The sequence below is a fragment of the Sprattus sprattus genome (genome assembly GCF_963457725.1).
Source record: "Sprattus sprattus genome assembly, chromosome: 10".
Lineage (NCBI taxonomy): Eukaryota > Metazoa > Chordata > Actinopteri > Clupeiformes > Clupeidae > Sprattus > Sprattus sprattus.
The window spans coordinates 20,460,582-20,485,853 of NC_137908.1; the positions used below are offsets into that span (position 1 = coordinate 20,460,582).

The following is a 25,272-nucleotide window of genomic DNA, read 5'->3' on the forward strand; positions in this document are numbered from 1 at the left end:
ACTGGTAACTAACAGATTTTCCATCAACTGAAAAAAGTTGGAATGCAATGAGACATTACATGCCTTAGTATATTAAAAGGGAACACCATGGGGAAGAATAAACATTAAAAAAAGATTTGTTCACATAATCCTATTTCCTAAAAACTGAAGACATCTTCTCTCTATTTAGTGGTCAAAAGAAATAGTCCTTTCAGCCATTTAAATAAAAATACTACACTAAAAATACTAACTAAATGGATCTAAATGCTGTAACTAAATGAACCAACCAAGACCTCAAGGTTGTTTGATGGCTTTCCTAGAGTTAATCATATTTCATAACAACAAGCTGCAATGTAAACCTCCCCGTTTGATTTGAAATGCAGAAATTAAGAGTGTTTAGCATTATTATTAAAAATGATCAAAAGAGTGTTATAGCATAGTTAATGTGGAACATAGTGCATGCAGTTGACAACTTCTAACATGGCACCCCTGCCATCAGACAGCCAGTGAAATAGGTCCACCAGTCAACTTTTCAATCCATCAACTTCAAGTAGTCCATCTTAAAAGGGAATCACTTCATTTCAGCAGTCCAAAAAGCCATTAGAAGATTCCAGTCGGTAACTCCCGGCTGAACATTCCGCAGTAGTCCAGATCCTTGCTCATCAAGTCATCCTCAACATTTTCCAGGGCCCACTGATGGTCTGTTAATTCCAGAGCCTCCCATTCTGCCTGAGAAAGAAGACAGAGGGACATCCGTCGTTGATTCAGCCTGAATTTTCTGTAAAACCAAGTCCTTGCCTAATCTGCTTTAATGAGGTGCTGCTATCGGAATGCCTGTTCCCATTTTACCTTGAAAGCTTTGTTGGTGTCTGCTGGCATTGCCATTGCAGCGCCGCTCATCTGATCCTGCATGATCCTGGACTGATCCGCACCTGTGAATGTCCAGCAACATGCCAACATTGGTCAATGATTCACAATGTAGTCTATGAATTCAGTATAAAAACCTCAAATCGGTACTAGTTATATAATATAGTATATATAAAGGACAATGTCAGCCAATGTAGCAGGGTCACTGCTTGGTTTCTATGCAATTAACTTTCTGTTCTGAAGCTACAAATGAGAATGTTTTGGTGTGTATTTCATTCATTCTGATATAAAGGAATGAATACACTTAAATAAAACATAACTCAGACACTTCGGCTTAAAATGCTTACATTTAAGTCAACCTGCACTTCTTTTTCTTGGTTATGACCACTGAACAAGGTTATAACCAAGTCGTACATTTGTTATTCCTTTTACGTGTGAGTAGGCTAAAAACGTAAATATTGTCACCTATTTGTAAGCGTCTAAGTGAGGAATAATATTTAGAACATTAACATTATTATATCGTATTTAAAGCTTGTGATGAACAAGTGTAAAACATTACCATTGTCTTGTCCCAGAATCAATGAGTACATGCTTCGCAGGCCAAAAACATTCAGGAAATACCAGGACGCTGAGCTCACCCTAAAACATAAACAGTGAGAGAAGTGTGAAGGTCATACTATTCACCTCTGAGCAATGACAGACCAACTAATCCAACCAAGCCCAATTTGTAGCTTGACATAATATTACATTTTCAATAATTCAACCACAGGAAATGGGCAAAACTAACTAGTTGGTTACACACCATGATGCATCCAGTGAAAGGAGCTCAATTCCCTGCTGAAGCATTGGCTTGAAACGCAGAGTGAGAGGAAAGGGCACCTTAGCTGCAAGGAAGGAGAAAGGTTTAGCCAAGTCACACCCTGCTATCTCTTCAAACCTCTTCACACTTGAATGGCATGCAGCATATTATCAGGACGTACTTGTGACAAACCCAGAGAACGTCCAGTTAATCCAGCCACCAATGAGGATCATAGGCAGCACATTCGTCACATTGCCTTTCATCATGTCAGTTAGCATGCTGGGATCTGCACAAAAACATGGTTTTGTTTGTGTTTCTCAATACAGTGGTTCCAATGAATTCAAGTCATTACTTGTATGATTGTATAACAAATGGGTAGCTGTTCTCACCAGTCATTGGAGAGGGAGGAACAACCTTTCTTTTGGTCTTTTTAAAGAATCCATCTTCTTGATTATTGAAATAAAACTTTCTCATGAGGTATGACTTTAAAAGAAAATATGCACATAAATAACAGTAATACAATTCAATACAATTTCAATACAATATACTTATATGTTATGGTTCCTTGTGTCTCACCTGTTTAGGAATATACTTTCCATTCTCTCTCAAAATTCTGCTCCTGATAAGTACTTGACTACATAAAAAAAACAATTCCATTAAAACATTTTTAATTGAAATAACCACCACCTTTCAGCAACATTTTATGAATACCAGATTTGACAAAAAGCATTACCTGTCTGAGACTTGCTCTAATGTAAGTTTTTTGTCGCTTTGCAGTAGTATTGAAACGTAATGTCTTATCACTCCTACGAGGAAAGTTATGAAGACAATGGGTAGCACCACCCAAAGACGAATGTTCGAATCCAGCAACAATTCTGGCTCTGCCATGGTCCGCTGACAAGTCAAGCAAAATACTGAAGTTAAAACCAAGTTTGATGAAAAGGCACAGGAAATATCATATCATAAAATCACACTGAGATATCAAAAATATATTTTTATATTAAGTTGTAAGCTCTTATCCCAATAAGGAGGTTAGACGTGTCTAACCAGAGAGGTGTAACTGCTAGAAATATATAACTGCCTCTAGTAAGGCTCAGCTTTTTTCGCCATTAGATAAAAGCACTATTTTAGTGGTGAGATAATGGTGCTGCTTATTTGACAAAAAATAAGCATGGAGTCCATTGTTTTAGCTAGCTTACGATGAATCTTTATCCTGAATTATCCAGTTAGCAAGGGGCTATCGGTTAAAACAGTAGACACCTGTTTATTTGACGGAGGTGATGGGCGAAGCCATACAAAATAACACACTTACAGAATAACGACTTGTGATAACCTGACAGATGTGTGTTTTATAGACAATAAGTCATTTCCATTAAGCATTCTAGCTAGCTAATGCACTAGCTACCGTAGCCAGTTAACGGCAGTGGTGTGCCAAACGATGCCAAAATGTAAATGAAGGTTGCAAGCTAGCTAGCTTGTGAAACGAACCAAGCTAACTAGCCAGCACACGAATTTAAGCTTGCTATCGCTAGCTTGCAATTATAAAGACGCTTGCATTTACATTTTCAATGACAATTACCTTTCGGAGCTTTCACGATGTTCAGATTTAAACCCGTTTGTATTAGGAACTTATACCAAGTCCGATGGCGTTAAGCTCTCGCAGCATCAGCAACCATGAACATCGTTTGGGAAACTCGGGAAGCTAGCGTTGAGTGATAACCATCAGGAACCGAACCGCGATGGCTTTGGTCAGCTTTGGTACACACAGGGTGGGATGACAAATTGCTGACAAAAAAGAAAATCTGAATAGTACTGCCATCTAGCGGTAAAAAAAAAAAAAAAGAAGCCTGCGCTTTTTTACTTGAGGTCGTTTTTCATGCATACCCATGGCATATGGTCTTTCTTGAGCAAGATATAATCAATTGAGCAGAACATTAACGTTGGTAAAAAGGTATAATTTCAGATTGCTTAAATTGTTTAAATACATTATTGAATTATACACGAACGCCCTGTACGAAGTTCCGGAAAAAGACCACCTTCAAAATAAAAGACTAGGCTACTTTCATGATAAAGTGACACTCGGGTGTGTGTTTGGAACTCTGGTAGTGATGTTTAATATCTACATTTTAATTAAAAAAGGTAAATAAGTAGTTAGTGTTATTTAGTGTTCAGATACTTGTACTCATATTATTATTGTTTGTACAAATTAGAAATGCACTTTGAAATTATGAAATTGGTAGTCATTTTAGGCAAGCCATTTTCCATTGTAAGGACCAAACATGGGACAAACAGACTTGAATGCAATGGCTAGAATATCAGTGCTTGGCCCAGTTTCCCATACACTTCAATACCACAGAACATACAAGGTAAAATGCACGGATGTCTCTTATTTGGACACCTCCAAGTTAAAAAGCAGTAATGGCGGGTCAAACAATTCATCAAATAAAAAATAAAGATAATGTGTTACAGTAGAACATAATCACACTTTTGCATTATGAATATCAGATATCACAGCAGTGCCACAAAACAGAAATTGGTTGATAGGCCTATCACATGAAATGGAATGACCCCATGTAGTAATCATTGAGTCATACTTGTGTAAATGTAAACATCCTAATAATGGAAGTGGACATTTTCAAATGTTTGACATTTACAGTTGTAAACTAGAAAATGCATTTCCTGAAGGAAATACCAGTGCATGAAATGCAAAAGTTAGGAAAGGAAGAAGAAAAGAAAGAAGAGTGAAAGAAGGAAAGAAGAAAGGAAAGAAGAGTGGAAGAAGGAAAGAAGAAAGGAAAGAAGAGTGAAGAAAGGAGAGAAGAGAGGATGAAGGAAAGAAGAGTGAAAGAAGGAAAGAAGAAAAGAAAGAAGAGTGAAGAAAGGAAAGAAGAGTGGAAGAAGAGTGAAGAAAGGAAAGAAGATTGAAAGAAGGAAATAATAGTTGAAGAAGGAAAGAAGAGTGAAAGAAGACAGGAGAGTGAAGAAAGGAAAGAAAAGTGAAAGAAGGAAAGAAGAGTGGAAGAAGGAAAGAAGAAAGGAAAGAAGAGTGGAAGAAGGAGAGAAGAGTGAACAAGAGTGAAAGAGAAAAAGAGAGTGAAAATATTGAAAAAAGGAGATAAAAATGGAGTGAAGAAGAGAGATTGAGTGTGAGAGAAAGTAGACTGAGAGGGATAGAGAGAAAGATGGAGAGATGGAGAGAAAAAAAAGTAGAGAATGGAAGGTATCCTAGTTACAGTTAAATTGAGAGGGACAGAGAAGAGGTTCCTTGGATTTGGCGCAGGTGTCAGTGAAGCACAGGTGCAAGCCAGTTTAAAGACCCTATTATGATGTCATAATGGCCCAATGTAAGTCAATGGGAAAATTTAGATTCGTTTTTATTTAATATCTTAAAAAGTATAAAGTTTAGAAAAGTGAAAAACACATAGCATAAGTGTCCTTTACAAGACCTACGCGACAAAGTTTGAATTAAGTTTCTACGTTAAGCGGTTCGGGCTGAATTAATCGCAGAAAAAGGTGAGAAGAAGAAGAAGAAGAAGAAGAAGAAGAAGAAGAAGAAGCCTATGAATAACAATACAGGGCATTTCATGCACTGTAATACTAGTAGTGTTATTACAGTGCATGAAATGCCCTGTATTGTTATTCCTAGGCTTCTTCTTCTTCTTCTTCTTCTTATTCTTGTTACCTTTTTCTGCGATTAATTCAGCCCGAACCGCTTAACGTAGAAACTTCATTCAAACTTTGTCGCGTAGGTCTTGTAAAGGACACTTATGCTATGTATTTTTCACTTTTCTAAACTTTATACTTTTTAAGATATTAAAATAAAACGAATCGAAATTTTCCCATTGACTTACATTGGGCCATTATGACATCATAATAGGGTCTTTAAACTGGCTTGCACCTGTGCTTCACTGACAGCTGCGCCAAATCAAAGGAACCTCTTCTCTGTCCCTCTCAATTTAACTGTAACTAGGAACATTAAGACACCTTCCATTCTCTACTTTTTTTTCTCTCCATCTCTCCATCTTTCTCTCTATCCCTCTCAGTCTACTTTCTCTCACACTCAATCTCTCTTCTTCACTCCATTTTTATCTCCTTTTTTCAATATTTTCACTCTCTTTTTCTCTTTCACTCTTCTTTCCTTCTTCCACTCATCTTTCCTTCTTCCACTCTTCTTTCCTTCTTTCACTTTTCTTTCCTTTCTTCACTCTCCTTTCTTATTTCCTTCTTTCACTCTTCTTTTCTTTTCTTCTTTCCTTCTTCTACTATTATTTCCTTCTTTCACTCTTCTTTCCTTTCTTCACTCTTCTTTCTTTTCTTTTTCCACTCTTCTTTCCTTTCTTCACTCTTCTTTCTTTTCTTCTTTCCTTCTTTCACTCTTCTTTCCTTCATCCTCTCTTCTCTCCTTTCCTTCTTCCACTCTTCTTTCCTTTCTTCTTTCCTTCTTTCACTCTTCTTTCTTTTCTTCTTCCTTTCCTAACTTTTGCATTTCATGCACTGGTATTTCCTTCAGGAAATGCATTTTCTAGTTCCGATTGTTATAGCAGCTGGACTGGATTTCTATTATTCCATTTTATGTGCTTTTATTTTGAAAATGACAATTCCAGGCTGCTGGTAGGAGCGAGCAAAGTAGCATGCACGGAATGTATTTGTGTGTCCTGTGCTTGGGTCTTGTACCGTAAGAAACGCATTACATTCTGGGTAAGCCTCGTTTTGTGTTAAACTTTTATCTTTCTATAACTGGATTGTTAAATGTGTCTTTAGACCATATGTTCTTATATGATGTCAGAAACCTAGCTACGGTAACTTTGTCAAGTGCATTTTTACCTATTCCAGTCCACATTGTCTCATTACTTGTGGGCTATTGGTTAAAAATGCGACATTAACTTGTGAACAGTGCGCAGCCGCTGGTCTTTAGAAATGGCCGTGGTGCTCTGAGTAGTGTTCATACAGGATTGAATGATGCGCATGCGTGTGCAATTTCACAAGTCATCCGTGAGGACCTTAAGAACTTTCCGTTTTGTTTGCAGATATAAGGACTTCCGGTGTTTCGCTCAATCTGTGAGAAAATAGGTTCTCAAACCATGCACTAAAAGCAAAGAAGACTGAACAGAAGTCTGTTGGCCATTCCTGGAGTCGTTTCAGTACCGTTTAAGTAGCCTATTTAGGCTACACATTTGGTGACACAGAGAAGATACACTAAAGTTCCCTGTAAGGATTTCTCCCAGCATAAAATAAATGTTTATCATCAAAGCCCTCCCAGTGACCCTGCAAAAACAGCTCTTGATGTCTACATCAGTGTTCATCAGTAACAGCCTTATCGTAGGGTTGGGTACCAAGAACCGGTTCCAATATGGCATGATAGGTATAAACAAATCAGATGGTGAAATGAAATAAATTAAAACAAAATAATACATCTTTGACTCCAAAGGCATTTTTCTGCAAAATAATTACTGAAGCTGTACAGAGTGTGTGTGTGTGTGTGTGTGTGTGTGTTTTGTATTTGTTTAAGTATGCTGTTAACTCTTGTTAACAGTTAATATATTGTTCATAGTTTGAAGTTAAAAGGTTTGAAGCTGTAGTTTAAAGCCAAGTGTTTTGTATTTATTTATATTTTTATTATACCTTAAACAGTTAATATATTGTTCAATTTGAAGGCATTTGCAATAAAAAAGCCTTTCTTTAATGTCGTCAATTGTCGTTTTGTGCTCTTTTTTGTTGTTGAAAGTATCGGTTCAGGTACCGTTAAGGCACCCCTATCGCTTTAAAAGTATCGGTTTAGCACCGGTATCAGTAAAAACCCAAACGATACCAAGTCTTGATTGGTCACCTCAAAAACTAATATCTTTATTAGAGGTCATCACTTCTCCCTTAGCTGAAAATCACACAATCCAACCAAAGCATAACAAGTGATATATAGAATACCACTTAAAAAAAGAGGATGAAAGGCTACGGCTTAGAGTATGGAGACAATGACCTCTTCCAGAGGTGAAAGATGTGAGTGTTCTCCCTCATTTGTGTAAAATATCCATTCTAACCAGGCTACTATTTGCATGTTTAGCTACATGATGAGCGAGGGCAGCCACCAGCCCTGCCGCTGAATCTGTTGGTGGCACACTTGAACTTCATATTCCAGTATGCACCTGCTACATTATATAAAGTAACACTGATGCCCTTACTGATCTGTTACATTTGTGCATTTCAAAGAAAAAAAAACAGATGAGATTGATTGCCTTTCTCCTTAACACAGAGAAGATGTATCATGTCTGTACCAAAGGTACAGTTGTCAGAAAAGTATCCTGTAAGGTATGGAAATGGTCCTTAAAGTGATATGTATTTTAAAGTCTAGCAAAAATAAAGTGTGGAGTCAGCAGTATAAGCTAGTATAATCAGTTTGAAATATGTGTTCAACAAATGTCTTAATGACAGTTTCTGGTGTTTTTTAATGAAAGATTTAAATCGATAGTCCCCTCTAAAACACACACACACGCATTTATGGCTGTATGCAGAGGGAGTAACACACTGCACTATGTTTGTGTGTCAAACTGTAAACAAACAATGAAAGCTCAAGTTTCACAAAATTCTCATGTTGCAAAATGTACGGAGGTCTGGAGATGGATGAGCTTTCCATCGGATAGGTTTTAGGCTTTTCTGACATTGACATTCCCAAATCTGGCTGCTCTACACATAATATATCTCACAATTCCAGTGAGTAGTGTAGAGGCAGAACATTTCTTCAGTCAACCTTAAACTATTAAAAATGTTTTGCATGCCACCATGGGCGAGGATCTTCTACTACTGCTGGAATGAAACGTCAAAGTGTTGATGTCCCAGAGTTCTATATCACAGCCACTTTAAATGTGAAATCAAATACAGGCTGTTGGTCTTTTTAAGAATCCATCAATCAGTTGTACATCTACATTATTGCAATTTAATATTGTTTAATACAGGCTGTTGGTCTTTTTAAGAATCCATCAATCAGTTGTACATCTACATTATTGCAATTTAATATTGTTTATATATGTTTATACAATGCTTTTCTACAATTAAAAGGCTGGACATTATCCTACATAGGCTTAATTTCTCTAGGGACCGGTTGGCTGCCATTTACCCAAACACTGACCCACATTGTTTGAGATGTCATCAGGGCATAGCTACTATTGGGCATATGTTTTGGGCCTGCCCAGCACTGACAAATTTCTGGACCCAGATATTTGAGGCTTTTACACATATGTGTGGCAGGCTCACTCCACCAGACCCTATCACTGCTATCTTTGGTGTTAGAGCCGAGGAGGTTCAGACCTCTACATCCCAAGTATATGCCATTGCATTTGCTTCACTTTTAGCTAGGAGACTTATCCTGCGGCAGTGGAAGTCTGCTAATCCCCCATCTTTCCTTTGCTGGGTAAAAGAAGTCCTCGCTTTTCTACCCCTGGAAAAACTGAGGTACTCTAGGGGTAAATCCTCAGATAGATTCCATAACACCTGGAGTCCTTTTCTACAATTTGTAGATAATCTATCCTTCTCTTGATCCTCAATTGCACACATGACAGCTGGACGGGTGGGGCGCTGCGTGCAGCACAATTGCATTACTTATATTACAGTCATTCACTATCAAAACTTAGTCTATACAGGGTGTGTTTACAATGTTACATTTGACCTCAAATGTGGCATTATCTTTATTATTTATCTTTATTTTTTATTTTATTTTATTTATTTATTTATTTTTTTAAGTGTCCTCTTTCTTTGACGTTGTGTATGTGTTTGTCTGTATGTATTATATGTACCTTTGGTGGGTGGGATCAGGGTTATTGTATGTATAATTGTACTGTGAAAAAAAAAAAAAGGCTGGACATTAAATCTGTTTTGTGTCTTTTCCCTTATTCTATGCCCACAGTTTATAGCATATGTGTTCATTATGTTTGCAGAAAAAAAAGAAAATACACACACACACAGATGGACATAATGTAATACATTTTATGTAATTCACTGACTTTTTATTAATGGATCATTAATTTAATTTCTCACCAAACAAACTAAACAGATCTTAACCTGACTTAAGTAGGACAGCTGCGCCCTATAGAAATGGCTTTCATCAGAGTGCAAACAGGTTTTTCTTTGTAGACTATCAAGGACAGGAAGGTGTGTGCCACCCACTATTCCACTGACTCATCTGATCATTCCCTCCCATCGGCAGGAAAGGCAAGCCCTTGAGTGCAACATCCATATCATGAATCCCACATGACCTTTCCACCTATCCAACCTAGGTCTCTAAAAACAAATATAAAAATGAAGTGAAAGAAGTTTAAAATCATGATGTCATTGCCCCCCCCCCCCCCCCCCCCCCACAACAAATAGCCAGTTCCAATGCAGTTTTAGTGTAAATATTAGAGATTGTGCCCCTCAAACTCTACCTGAATAATTTTGACATGCTTATAAGTTGGTTTTCACATATACAGTAAGGTCTGATTTTTAAACAATGCTTCCTTATCTTGCAGCTTTACAGGAAACATGTCCAGCTATGAGAGTGAAACAGATGAAAAGGTGGTCAACATCAAGCCAAGCTGATGGAGGCCTACAAACCCACAAGTAGGGGATGTCAATGAGCAGCACAGAAAGTAACTCAAAAAGAACTGTCATGGTGTGGATGAGTCAAAGTTGTCCTCCACCCCAACATATGTACAACATTCATTTAAAACGAATTAGTAGTTCTTTAAATACATTTAGGTAAATAAATGTGAATGTTTTTGTCTCTTGATTTAAAGGTATGTCGCTTCAATGGTACCAATTTTGTACCTTTTCAGTACATAAAGGTACATAAAGGTACAGAAAGGTACATATAAGTACATAAAGGTACATATTTGTCACTAGGGGTGCAGGAATGTTCTTGTATGGGGAGAGACAAGTGAGTACTAAAATGTACCAATGATGAAGACACAGTGCTTGTTCCTTGATAGGGTAGAGCTGGAGCGACAGGTTTAGGTTAATTCCTGTGTGTATGGTACAATGGGGTTCCTGTTGAGAAAGACATCACATTCTAGTTTAGTTGTCACAGAAATATTTAACACCCCCACCCCACCCCAAAAGAAACTGAAACATAATGAACGCAAGACACATACAAAACTAGAGATGAGAGTTGCAAAAGGTTGACATCATGCAACAGGAAATTGAGAAAAAAACGTCCTTTATACAGAATTGACTCATACATGGCCATTTCATTTTACACTTGGCACATTCAACTTTCACTGTCAGTCGAGGGCACAGTGGTACTGAGAATGGGACTTTGGGGCTACAGGTGTAACATACCTTATTTCATATACAGAACACATACTGGACTAAGGTACCACTGTAATTGCTTGTGTCCAGCAAATATGAAAGAGAGCACATTCTTTTGTGCACAGACAACTAAACGAATGATTCATACCTGCACGGAATGATCAGAGTGTAGCATATGGTTTCCTGCCACACTTCCTACCACAAAAGTACAAATGTTGTCGTAATAAATGAATGCCTTTTGTAGCTCAGAATGTGTTCTGTACGTGAAATAAGGTCTGTTACACTTGGCGCCCCATATGGGATGAGAAGGAGACATGTTGAGAGTAAGGCAGGAGTAAGTAAGTACAGAAATTAAAGTACATCATAAGAGAGGGGCTGTACAGACACTTAAGTATACCATAAGAGAGGGGGTGAACAGACCCTAAAGTACATCAAAAGAGAGGGGGTGAAGAAGGGATAGGATAAGATGGTGGAAAGACAAGAGAAGGTGCTTTGAATATGGTATGCTAGGAGACACTAACAGTCCCTATGCTGAAAAGAGACTGCTGACAAATCAGTTGAAAACAGGCACTTTAATGACAACTCTATTATATACATGATTTGATTTGTTAGGACGCAGTGCATGGACGAGGTGCATATTTAGTCTTGATACAGTTTGAAAACAAAATTATTTCTGAAACTGCAAGTTTTCAGAATTCAAAAGAAAGTTGGGCCTCATGGCGTGGAGAGAACAAAAACAAACAAAAATCAGTTTGAACTGAACATAAATACATCTTCACAGTTTATAAAAGGAAAGAAATGCATCTGTATGAGTCAATGAGACACTCAGTTTTAATTGGTTTGGTGGTTTTACTTGATGTGCTACCAGTTCTACCCAATTAAAGAGCCACTGACTTTTTAAAATGAACTTTTAAATGTTAATGATTAAGAATCTCCTGAATGATTTAGGATCAGATATTAGAGTGTTAACATGACATAGTCAAATCCAAGAGGCCCCTCGATTCTAGTCCTTAATGTGATTTGGTCGCAAAGATCCAATTGCAAATTGCAAACAAGTGTTTTTCACCACTGGTCTGGTTTCACTCCTCATCGGACTGCTGGAGCAAAGCCTTTTGTGAGCTGGAATCCACTGTGTTTTTCCTGAATCCCATCTCTATGTTAGACGCTGGTTTGGTGACACAGCAGCGCACAACCCTGTGGGTGACAAGAAGAGAGGATGAATCTTGTAAGGCTAGGTGTCAGATGAATTTGATTTGAATTTGAAGACCAGCACAAGTTCTCCAACATACTGCCCCTTACACTTTGTGTGTATTTGTACATGTAGATGTGTGTCTGACATGAATCAGTTCATTGTTAACTGCTTTGGCTCATGTGCATTAATGATCCATGAGCAATGACAGAAGAGAGGCAGGTAAAGGACACAGATCGGCCAATATATTTCAATGTCCATCAATAACACTCCAAAAAGAAGTCCTCCAGTAGTACTCCAATCAGTCCTTAAAAAGAGGTTTTGTGAAATTGGTTTTAACCTCTGATTTATTGGCTATTGTCTATGGAGTTTGAATGAAGGTAATATTGTATTAACTGGTCTAGTGCGACTAAGAGGGTCAAATGTGAAAAACGTGTTTCAGAGATCAATTTAAATGTAAAAGACTTCAAAAAATGAAAGGCAAATCAATGGTTGCAATCCAAAATAGCATATGATACTATTTTCAGCCTTTTCACTTTTTAAAAGCTATATAAGGCTTAAACTGTGCTGTAATTAAGGACATTTAGGGAAAGTACACTGAATAAAATGTATACGGTCAGTTTCCCCTGTACCAACAAAGACCTCAAGAATGCATAGTTATTCTAAAGAGTATAGGGAATGTTAATACGAACTAGAGAGTGTAGAGAAGATAAGGTTCACATGCCAGTAGACACTGGACAGAAAGGACGGATTTAATGTCATATACCATAAAAGGTGACACGTGCAATGTCTTTTCAGCTTACAGAAATATAATTTCCCAACAGAAGCCATGTAACACCCATCCCTGTATGCCACTGATAGGCTGCTAAAGAAACTTGGCCGTTGTACTCACCTGCAGACGACAGCATAGTTAACACCAGTGATGAGCAGAGCTACAGCATAGTGCCAACAGAAACACATGGTTATAAACATCATGTTGCCGTGGTCTTCCTGGTTCCATTCAGGTCCATTAAGTGGGAACAACACAAACCCAATCTAAGGAGAGATGAGATTAAAGAGAGATTAGATAAAAGAGAGATTAGATTGGTTTTGTGTGGTCAAGCTGTGTTTGAGTATGGACACGTTAATGCCTGTTGCACTGTTTGTCTTGTATTGTGTTGTAATGTATATTTTGTGTAAGCCCACTGAGAGCCACTTTACCAAGTCAAATTCCTTGATTGTGCAAACTTACTTGGCCAATAAAACCTGATTCTGATTCTGATTCTCATGCATACCCATTCTAGTGTATTTCTACTGTAATACATTAGGCAACATGAGGAATAGAGGTGGAGTAGCTGTCCATCATGAGAACAACCCCTAAAAACACTCAACCGGCCTTGTGTAGACTGAACAATAACACAAGTGTTTCAGAGAATTGTTATGAGTTGAGCTGTCACACAGTTTAAATCATTAATATACTTAGTCAATCAATTAAATCCACCCAAGACCTATACATAAGACCACACTGATCCTATCCACACTAGTTTTCCCCTGAACTTCCATCAATCCATTTTCTCTTTCATCATGGAAAACTGAATTCCGTTAGAAGTGTTTTAAAGCAGTTTTCTATTGGTCAAATAAGAACCACATAAATCCACAAAGTACACGCGCACACACACACACACACACACACACACACACACACACACACACACACACACACACACACACACACACACACACACACACACACACACACACACACACACACACACACACACACACACACACACACACACACACACACACACACACACACACACCTGATAGAACCAGGAGCCTTGAAGGATGGCCAGGCTGCATCTAAGGACCTCTAGTACAGTGTTGTTCCTGAGGAAGACCTCCAGAGCTGTACTGGCTGCACCACCGAACACAGCAACCAGCAGGAGAGAGTGCACATGCGTGTCCAACATTGGCCGATTGTGCAGGTGATAGTAAAACAGAAATCCTGAAAAGGAAAAAGAGTACGTACAGTGTACAGGAGATACAAACTATGATGGTAAATGATTAATACGATTCAATGGTGTCGTGGGTGGTTTTCAGTGAGAAAGATAAAACTGCCAGTTGGCCGAACTTGTAATGTAATAAGGCATTAATATGACTTAATGAATTAAATATCCCATCTATTTCATATGTCTTGTCTCTTGTGGGATTGTTTTTATCTATTAAAAGAGGAGGCTTCAGAGGCATCATTGTGAATTCATCTAATGTTGACTCTTTTGTTCCAGCTTTGGAGGAAGTAACCAAACCTTCAACAAACAGTGCGAGAGAGAGCGCCATGCGGTCGAGCCCTTGAGGGGCAAACTGTGAGGTTGCACAGAGGATGTCAGCAATCCCAGAGATGCCATAGAACAGGTACATGGTGCTGTGCTGCCAGTTCATCAGCTTTACCCAGCCATCATTGTACAAGTGGGCATGCGGCCCATCCGGAACAAACTGTTCTGCCATAATACCTGAAAAACAGATGTCAAGGGACAATATGAATATGAGTATGACCTTCAGTGAAAAGAATGTGCCGATACAAAATGATGTATGATTAGTTGAATAGGTAAAAAAAAAAAAAATCAGGACAGAAGCAAGATAACAACAAAGATTGGGAAGATGCCATTGTTATTAAATACAAACTATGCTGACGCATATGTATCTATCTAATACTAGAACTTGCCAGAGAGTCACAAAAACACTTATATAAAAAAATTATACTAAAAACAATTGACATAGCGCAAGTCTATACAAACCCATCAGAAGGGTGTGTGCAGGCACCTCTTCAGCAAGGCGAAGGTTTACAAATGTGATGGTTGTGAGATATGGCCAAGGAGTGCCCAGTTTAACTTATACTTAACTCCAGCACCCAACAAATGTTTAAACTGCTCTTCAACTAACTAAGCCAACAAAAGTGAGATCTTACCAGCGAAGGCAAAGAAAACCTTCAATGACCCCTCAATTAAGTCAATTTTCTTAAAGACAGGAGGTACTTTCTTCCTTCCTGTACTGTGATGCAGCAAACAGCACTGTCTCAAAGGTGTCTTCAAGGACCACCAAAGGCCAAACAGTACAAAGAAGCTTCCAGGCAGAGCATGCCCCTTGAAGTTGGCCATCCTCTTCACGTCTTTCAAAGAAGAGTACCCCTGAAATAATACGCAAACAAACATATCAACATACATTCATATAGCCTATATGATAATGATCTTTCATGTTTTCCAGATGTGCCAGCAACAGAGTCCATTTGTCAGATGTTGACGGCGAGTCAATTGCTGTTAAACTTGCGGTAAAAGCGGACTAAAATGAAAGAAAATGAATATTGTAACGGGCGAATTAAGCTATTACAATAAATAACACATTTTTGGAAGGAAATTCAAACTGGACTCGTAAATAATCCAAATCCAAATCTTTCTCGTCATCAAAGCATTCAATAGTCAACGAGGGCTACCAGTCGCTCATTATGGCAGGTCTGAACTTGTCTGTGCCTAATTAGGCTACCACTGGAACTACGATGCTCATCGGCAAAACATAGTTGCATTGGCACATCACTTAAATTGTATGGTTACATTTGAGAAATTATTATGAACAAATCTAGCCTGTTGATGATAAATATAATCGGTACATAGGCTATAGTTACAGTAGGTTAATGGAAGGAATGGATAAGGTCGTGCCTGGAGAGATATTTCATTATAAAATATCAATAAGGGAATCAGCCCGTTGTCAACACTCTAACATTTTGTCGTGTGCATGGTTGGATATTTTGAAGGCTCGCTTATATAAATGCCTACGTTAGCCTACTTAATGCGATGACCTTAAAATGTGTTATCAGACAATAAGGAAATGGCTCGAAACCTAACCTTACCCTTGTGAAATTAAGCCTCGCAAACCAGGTTTCAGTTGTCTACTATAATCTGTTCGGGTGAGGTATGAAAATGTTTGATCCGTTTCCCACTTTTACCATACAGTAAAAAGCCTAATAGCCTAATACGAAAATAAAATAGCAATGGATAGTGAATGTATATATGAAGCCTATTTGATGATCGTCATGTCTGTGTTCAGACATGAATGTTCAACATTCGCAATGATGATCCACATAGGCTACATTTATAAAAGTCTGTTATTGCTGAGATGATGGCAACCCACATATTCCCAAGGAGTTAAGTGCGGAGTTTGCATTCGTTGAGGAAGAACTGGTCAAACCAGGCAGTCAGGTTTGTGTTATAGACAAAAGGACGTTTTATAACATTATGATGTCGCTGAAAATGACAAAATATGCATGTAAATTTAAAAAAGAACTGTAAGTTGTTGCATTTGAGACGCCTCAGTCGTTTATCCATCATAAATTGTTAATTAGACTGTGATTACCCAAGAGGCAAAACTCTTCGCCCGCTTGTCAATAATATGTACGCGTTAGACATACAGACTTTCTTAATTTGCTCTTTTTCACTGAAACATATCAATTAAAGGAAGCGCCCTTAATCATTTTAGCCAATCATGGCGTGGCATACTTAAACCTGAACGTTTAGAGCAACATTTACTATGAATGTAAATTGTTACTCCGTTAACAGTTAGTTTGACAAACATAAAGCTGGCACAATCTTACCCGAGTTCTGTCCTTTCTCACAGATCCTCGGCCGTATGTGGCGTCGCTTGCGCCAGTTAAGACTGATGCGATGCACCTGTCACAACCCCACCTTTTGTGTCTGGGTGTATGAGTGCGTGTCGCCGCTCATGAGAGCAATTTGTAATTGTAGTCGGCAAATCCCGTTGGTGACTTTACTGGAAACTTAGCTATGGTCAATTGAACTCCCGAAAATGTGCTTCTTTGAAGGATTTCCAACTTCATCAGGATAATCGTAGACCTATTCTTATTTTATTATTCTTATAGCCAGTGGGTTTCTGATTAGTGCAATGAGGTTAATTCACAATTCAGTAAACACATAGCCATACATAAGGAAATGCAGCCTAACATAAAAGTATTGCCATAGTTCTTTTTGTATGGATAGAAGTTAACTTTTTATGAAAATGTATGGTTGTGTGACATTGTATTGACTTTTAACCATTTCTGTGCACACTTTTAAATTATCAACTGAACTGAACTAAATTGAATGTGTATGGGGAAGCCATATTAGTCTACCCAAACATTTAGCTTGGTAAAGTTAACCGATACAGGAGATATTTACTGTTGGGAGTGGCTTGTTTTGGGTTGTGGAAGGCATGTGCCTGAGGTTAATGTGTAAACTATGCTTACAGAACTGAACAGAGACATGAAGGGAAAACGTCACGCTGTAAGAACTTTGGCCCTCTCCAAAGGGTTTTACTGCTCCTGCATCCACACAATAACCCCAATATAGAAACTGACCGAGAGCATAATTAATGATTAATGTGACTGAAATGTCTGACATAACTAGCTGTTGTAAGTGCATAAATTGTTGGAAATGATTGTACAGAAAACCTTTATGATGATTCATGATGATTCATATTCAACATAATGTTAAACGTTCAGGTTAAGTGTTCAATTCAAGTTTTCTGCAGGTGAGAAATCTTACGACACATTTTCAATAAAACGTACACATTCACAACATTCCCACAGTGCCCATAAGAGGAGCCTGTCATGATGAAACAACAGACACGGTGAATAAACAAAAACATATGTAATAGATCACTTTGCAGAACATGAAGATAAAAACTCAGCGGATATTAAGACCTCTGTAAGTGCCCTTAAATTCAGTCGCTCGCATGGATCATCAGGTGTCAAGTTGATCCTAACCTTTACATTAGTAATGAACATGCCAATTCATAATCACCACCTTCAAATGTAATCTTAGCCAGGACTATAATACAAAGAAGGGGGAGGAGTTTCTCAGATAAAGTGTAGAGAATCCATAACCATGGGAATAAATAATACCATTTCCATGGTGATAACAACATGATGCACTCCACTGCCCCTGCCACAGGTATTTGCTCTGCGCGGTCATATATCATCTCACTCTGTGGACAGTCCCTCTGGGGCCCCTTGTGGGGCAAGGGCAGGAGCCACAGGGCAGTGCCTGGCTCAGATGATGGCACAGAATATTTTCTTCTCTCTGAAAGGATTCTCTGCGGAGGGGACGGGGGTCAGCAGTGGATCCTCTTTGGCGTGGACCTCACAGTATGCCATCAGCTCTGCTGCTGCTTTAGACACCTGCAGGGACACCCAGTACAGTTTCATCCTCTGTGTGTGTGTGTGTGTGTGTGTGTGTGTGTGTGTGTGTGTGTGTGTGTGTGTGTGTGTGTGTGTGTGTGTGTGTGTGTGTATGTGTGTGTGTGCGTGTGCTGATATAAGAGTGATAGAGTGCTGTTTTATTGGTTTCACATTCAAATGAGGAATAACCAGCGCGCTAAGACATTTGCCATTGTTCAAAGCTTATGGTGATAAGTGCATCTGGGAAGTCAACTTTCATACACCATCTCTCCACAAGATGTCAGGCTTCTGCCCCCTATTAGTTTCATGTTGTTCATCTAATCTAATTTAAGAGATTTGCACACTTAGATCATGCTCCTATAAATGTATGTATAGCAGTGATTACATAACAATGCTCATGATTGCTAAGGTAGACATAACAGATATACAGAAATCATATACAAAGTTTCTTACTCACCATCATTCTCTCAATGTTAACCTCCAATTTGAGTTGTTCAACCGTTTTTCTGGCATCTGCAATCTTGGCCATGTTGTTGGACATCTTGGACTGTGGATTCCAACCTTCATGTCCACAACACAAGGCCAGAGTAGCATCAGTCACTGGGTCTGGGTCATCATTTACACTTTAAAAATATGAACAAATCTGACCACATGACTTCTGCCTGTGACTGTAAAGAAACATCTGTCTACATGTACCTCTGTAGTTTGCCACTTGAACCTGAGCTCCAATTTGAATAATATAAGTTATTGTTTAATTAAAACATTCAGTTGTCTTTGTAGGCTCACTTGCCTTGGTGAGCCCTCGTGGTCTTCTTGAGCTTTCTGATTAAGGACCTTTAACAGGTATTACAAACAGGGATCTATCAGATTTGGACAAGCTGAATTGATTGATATCAATTTGATGCACAAAATTATATTTTTATAATTTAAAAGTATTATTATTATATAAATTATAATCCGTCTAAGGAATGAGAATGAGACAAACAAAGTATTCTTTTAATGCTGGATGGCAGTTTGCTGCACCCTCTGCCTCCTGAGAGCATGCAGTCTGATGTTTGTGAGGAGTATTTTTTGTTTTGCTACTGTTCAGCGGGTCTCAGCTGGTTGAGGCAGACTTTGTGCCTTGGAGGAAGAGGGGACAGACAGGGGAACAGAGAGGAGGGATCAACATCTGTCACAACCTTTGTCTGATGCCCACAACATAACATCAGATATCTTGGATGAATATAATGAGAAAAAGTTATTTCCAGAGTTATTCAAATGAAATACAACACTGCATGGCTTGAGTTTAAACAGTTTGTCATTCTATAGCTTCCATAGAAAAGAAAGGCCTGAATCACCCATAACAAAGGACAAATATTTTAGTTGATTTAAAAAGTGCATTACAGAATTTTCAATATGTGCAAATACTTAAGTATGTATATAAAAACATATATGCTTATTTTTTTAAAATATTTTAAACATCTTCAATTCATTAATTATTAATTCCTTCTATGTACCAGGTGAGAGTTTATGTACAAATATTTCAAGGATAATACATTGAGTCTATTCAACGTGACCAACAATGCTTCATAGCACTACTGTTTAAATCTCGCTGTGAGGGACTTACGCTTGAGAGGAGTCTGCCTCCACGGTCCAAGGGTATCACTCAGTGGAGAAGGCGATACCAGTGATACAGCGTCTTCGGGATATGGCAGATGCCAACGTGCTTCACCAGTCCCCTAGAACTGAGCAGTAGTCTGGAGGCTGAGTGGGAAGGATGGGCTGGGTTGGGCTGGGTGTGTGAAGGGGGAGGATGGGGTGTGGGTGCCTGAAAAGGTTGCCTCCCCTTATAATTAGTGCTCCATCCTTCCCCCCATACTGGGAAGAAGAGACAACCAACTGGCAGTGACCTTATCTGTGCTTCACAGTATACAGGCAAGTACTTAAATGATAGAAAGTGCTTCAGTAGGACATTAGAATTCTTTATTTACCCTTGTATCCCACAAGAACATTCACCTTATCTTATGTATATTGTTATGATAAATGGCCTACCTTTTCATATATTATACGTCTGTAGATATAGGCTACTTATTCACAAACAGGTCTAAACACCTTAAATTCCAAAAGTCCAGAGCCAGTCCATATAAATATGATGTGATGAATGACAGTCTTGGTGGATTACATGGTTCCTGTGACACAGTATGCAACATTTACAGCTGACAGGGGATCCATTGAATGGGGGTGCTATTATGAGAGAGAGAGAAAGAGAGAGAGACGTCTCTTTAACAGGTAACAGGTGTCTTTACTAGCGTTTGCGTACTAATGATAACACATTACATAAATATTTATGTTACAGGCGTATACAGATTTTTAACCAATAATATGGATTGGGCTCCTCTGAACAATAACCCATTGATGGAGATACAGTGGGGAAAATAAGTATTTGAGCCCCTGCTGATTTTGCAAGTTTGGCCACTTGCAAATAATTGTGTGATCTATAATTGTAGTGGTAGGTGGATTTTAACAGTGAGAAATAGAATATCAACAAAAAAATCCAGAAAACTGCATTTTATAACATTTATGACTTTATTTGTATTTGATGCAAAAAATAAGTATTTGAACCCCCAAGCAAACAGCAATAATTCTGGCTCCCAATGACCAGTTATGTGCCCAAGAAGCACACAGATTAGTCCTCATTAGGCCTGACAAGGTACACCTGATCTCAACTGGTGACGTGTATAAAAGAAACCTGTCCAAAGAATCATACTTCACACCTTCAACCTCACCACCATGGGTAAGACCAAAGAGTTGTCCAAGGACGTCAGAGATAAGATTGTAGACCTGCACAAGGCTGGAATGGGCTACAAAACCATCGGCAAGCAGCTTGGTGCGATTATTCGTAAATGGAAGCAACACCAAACAGCTGTCAATCGCTCTAGGTCTGGGGCTCCATGCAAGATATCCCCTTGTGCGGTATCGGTGATCATCCGAAAGGTGCAGAATAACCCCAGAACTACACAGGGGGAGCTTGTGAATGATCTCAAGACAGCTGGGACCACAGTCACCAAGAAAACCATTGGCAACAACACTACGCCGTTATGGTTTGAAGTACTGCAGCACTTGCAAGGTCCTCCTTCTCAAGGAAGCACATGGAATATTGGGCTTGAACTTCATTCCCTCATTCCCTCCCATTGAAAACGCAACCTAAGGATTTGTAGAGGATCTGCAAAGAGAAGTGTACAAAAATCCCTCCTGAGCTGTGTGTAAACTTGGTGACCAACTACAAGAAACGTCTGACGTCTGTGCTTGCCAACAAGGGTTATTCCACCAAGTAATAAGTCATGTTTTGCTAGGGGTTCCACTTGTTATTTTCTGCATCAAATGCAAAATAAGTCATATATGTTATAAAATGCAGTTTTCTGGATTTTTTTTGTTGATATTCTGTTTCTCACTGTTAAAATACACTTACCATTACAATTATACATCACACATTTCTTTGCAAGTGGCCACACTTGCGAAATCGGCAGGGGTTCAAATACTTATTTTCCCCACTGTATGCTAAAAAAAAAACCAAAGAGCCAAGGTAAATCGTGGGTGAGAGAAAGATTAACCAAAGCAAAAAAAAGGCTTGGCAAATAGCTGCCATGTTTGGTTCGATCTGGAATGGTGCAGTGTGTTTCCCAGTCCTCTCACACCTCTGTATTCACATTTCTACATACAGGCGATGAGGAGGTTATGTTGTGCAGGTTGGCTGGCAATCCTCAGAGGGCATCCTGTTCTTCTCCCTCCACTCTCCACCTTTGAGACAGTCTGCTCAGCTCAACCAGCTGAGACCCACTCAACAGTGACAAAACAAAAATACTCCTCGCCTGCTCTATGCACTGCTGGTTCCCTTTCACTCTGATTTCATAAAAGAGCTTTCAGGGTTCCAATGGTTATGTAATCAATGACATGGGAGGTCAAACTTATGGGTTAGGCGTTAGGGAATGTATGGGTTATGGCTGGCAGAGAGATTGTCATTTTCTATTTATGTTGCTACAGTACAACATTCAATAGGAATAATTAGTCCTTATACACCAGTCATGTACAGTTCATGTCACAGTATATCCATAGAGGAAGCCCATTGTCTAAAAGGGGTCCCAAACCCAATCTGTTTTTGAAGGGCTCAGAGAACCCACCTGCACCCAACTAAGCAGTCTTTAGTCATGACGACATGATCAATGTCTATAATAAAAGTGAGGTTAACATTTTACGCCTGTATGTCTTCAAACAGACACACTTGTCATAGCATTCTTCAGCAAGTGATGTCAAAGTGATCCTCTTAAAGTTTTCTGCTACCTCTAATGTCTTTTTTCAAAATCTGAATTGAACGTTCATTAACATGGAAAGAGATCAACACTGGGCATTTGTAATTCCAATACATGAAATATCTCTTCCAACACTGCAAAATCTCCTTGATTTTTAGCCAAAGAAATGACGGGTCTAAACCAAATAAACCAGTTTCGTGTGTTTATGTATAAGCTATTACGTCCTGTTTTTGCATTTATAAACTTTTGACATGACTACCTGTACTTTGGGAAGCCACAAAGTTACAGTACTTTATTACCCTCTGTTGGAATTAGAAGGCATTGCAGGCTTGGAACAATAGGTACATTACACTACAATGACTTTTTCCTTTGTGGTCAACGTAACCAGAGTAATCAAAGGAAAACAATTCATAATTATATTTAAATAAATGGTACATAAATACAAAGCTTAAAAAATATAACATACTATTTAATACCACTATTTAATCAATAATAATCTTTATGGTTCCAGGGAAGCCTTTGTCTCATACCACACCACTAGAATGAGTAGATATCTGTCATTCTGATTTGTTTGCGCATAATGAGGAGGTAAATAAGCTTAGTAAAGAACTCCCTAAACCCATTAGATGCAATCCAGTTAAAAAGTATCCTAAGTAGAGCCTAAAGTTCCAAACACAGTCAAACAAAGTGGCTGTTTGGCTATCCCACAAAGGTCTCATTATCCCTCCTCCACCACCACAGAGCTAATCTACATTTACTTGGAGTGAAGAAACAAATGTGACATGTCTTTATAGTATATATATTTACCTATGACTTATACTTACACATACACATATAAGGCAACTTAGCTCTGTCCACTCACTTTGTCCGTTTTCTTTCCCTCCTACTCCTGACTACTCTCACACTTGTCATCTACCTGCAGAAACCCTCTGCTTACAGCTGTCCATTCCCACCAAACTATTATGCATAAATTCTACTCTGCTTATAATATATACTGTATACCAACCTATTTACCCGTAATTAAAACAAATGCCATCATTGACATATTTGTCTGCTGCATTTTTCTGCTTAGCCTTAAAATAGTAACCTGGGGACACTATATGTGTGTGTGTGTGTGTGTGTGTGTGTGTGTGTGTGTGTGTGTGTGTGTGTGTGTCTGTGTGTGTGTGTGTGTGTGTCTGTGTGTGTCTGTGTGTGTGTGTGTGTGTGTGTTTGTGTGTGTTGACTTCATTGCTTTATTGTTCTGCTAACCCTGATAATAGTAACCTGGGGACACTGTATGCCCACTTAGCTGTTCTACAACTCATGTGACCAATTTGTGGTTCTGCTCAAGTTTTCTTTTTGTTAAAAAGGAGTGTTTCCTGGCCCCAGTCGCCGTAGTTCTTGCTCTGCAGGGCCAAGTGCCTAGACAGAATCTCAGTTGTTGCTGGAACTATATGAATTCAATTGAATTGCATTGAATTTATTATATTTTTTCAAGACATCTTCTTGGCTTGTATCTGGAGAGAAAATAATCAATTCACAATTCCAAAACTGTTTGGTCAGATAACTTCAAGACCTGTCTTAAAGATTCATGTGGCAGATTAGGGTGTTTGATCTAGTAAGACATGTTTTCTCTTTGGTTTAGAGAGCCATTTCACAGTTGTAAGGCCTCTTCATTTTCTTCAATATCAAAATGTTTTCCTCTTCAGCAATAGGTCATATTAGTTCATAGTTACAGCATTAGCCACATTTTACCAAATGTTGGGCTGCACATAGTGAGTAATTTGCTCATACATAGGTCCACAGTATTTCATTTGCCACAGTCATTTGTCACAATTTTCCTGTGTCCTGTGTTAAAACCGAGGAACTTCACCATCATTATGCAACAAACTTGCGTTTATAAATAACTATTTTGTACCCTTTACTGCATGAACTGCATGCTGTAACCTAATGAAGAGTTAAATTAACATAGTTTCAATGTTTCTGAAACAACTCTTAAATGGACCACAAACCAGGATTCAGTACACTCACCATCAGCTCAGCTGTTACAACTCCATGAGGAATCTGGAGTATCTCTTAGACCATGAAGGCATCCTCTTGCTGCTCTGGTGTAAAGTGAGCATTTAGTTCCCCCGTGACCTATATTGTAATTTTGCACGTATGAATATTTCATGGACATTGTGCTTACTGCGGCTAAACAGCAGACCCAGTGGAAGGAGAGTGATGAAAGGAGTAATGCCCCACGGTGGGGCAGGAGGTTGTGATGATGCCTGTCTCTCTGGAGGAGTGTGGAGCGCTTGGCCCCCTGAAGCCCACTAATGTTCCACCATTCAGTATTAATGAGAGCTGAGAGAGGATCATCTTATGCTGAAACACCAAATGAACTTGAGGCTTTCAATTGAGTATAAACTGCATATCATGCATAGAGGTTAATTATGTCTCTTTCACAGAGTGAATATGAAAGATTTCATTGCTGAAAGTGAAGGTAGAAGTGCCAGAGAAATTATAAAGACTTTTATGCCGTTGTTAATACAATGGTTGAAATATACTTGCAATATACAATGCACACTGTATGATCATGTAGCTGTATGAAATGCTATACAATAACTGTTAAAACTTTAAGTGCTCCATTCTATACATCAGCTTACTTTAAACACAATCACACATAAAGCTTTAGCTTATACTTTAT

The 25,272-nt window shown here is 38.7% G+C and overlaps 3 protein-coding genes across 3 annotated transcripts; all 3 read right to left on the reverse strand.

Moving 5' to 3' along the window:
* Positions 1-85: 85 nt before the first annotated feature.
* On the reverse strand, positions 86-3,342 carry emc3 (ER membrane protein complex subunit 3). The gene is made up of 9 exons (XM_080845644.1): positions 3,225-3,342; positions 2,379-2,539; positions 2,222-2,279; positions 2,035-2,128; positions 1,827-1,931; positions 1,649-1,730; positions 1,406-1,485; positions 829-911; positions 86-708 (listed from the first exon to the last, which is right to left on the reverse strand). Exons 2-9 carry the CDS (start codon positions 2,531-2,533, stop codon positions 580-582), a joined length of 786 nt encoding a protein of 261 aa, XP_080701770.1. The 5' UTR covers positions 2,534-2,539; positions 3,225-3,342; the 3' UTR covers positions 86-579.
* An 8,655-nt stretch (positions 3,343-11,997) lies between these two features.
* Positions 11,998-15,244, reverse strand: tmem45b (transmembrane protein 45B; the record flags this gene model as incomplete). The annotated part of the gene is made up of 5 exons (XM_080846280.1): positions 11,998-12,112; positions 13,000-13,142; positions 13,910-14,094; positions 14,396-14,599; positions 15,055-15,244. 5 exons carry the CDS (start codon positions 15,242-15,244, stop codon positions 11,998-12,000), a joined length of 837 nt encoding a protein of 278 aa, XP_080702406.1.
* A 2,939-nt stretch (positions 15,245-18,183) lies between these two features.
* On the reverse strand, positions 18,184-18,853 carry gng8 (guanine nucleotide binding protein (G protein), gamma 8; the record flags this gene model as incomplete). The annotated part of the gene is made up of 2 exons (XM_080845914.1): positions 18,184-18,312; positions 18,770-18,853. 2 exons carry the CDS (start codon positions 18,851-18,853, stop codon positions 18,184-18,186), a joined length of 213 nt encoding a protein of 70 aa, XP_080702040.1.
* Positions 18,854-25,272: the final 6,419 nt, after the last annotated feature.

Coding starts and splice junctions, on each gene's coding strand:
- emc3 (XM_080845644.1), bottom strand. CDS start 2,533: ATGGCAGAGCCAGAATTGTTGCTGGATTCGAACATTCGTCTTTGGGTG. Junction 1,731..1,826: donor GTTCTCTGGGTTTGTCACAA/GTACGTCCTGAT, acceptor CCTTCCTTGCAG/CTAAGGTGCCCTTTCCTCTC. Junction 709..828: donor ACACCAACAAAGCTTTCAAG/GTAAAATGGGAA, acceptor CTTCTTTCTCAG/GCAGAATGGGAGGCTCTGGA.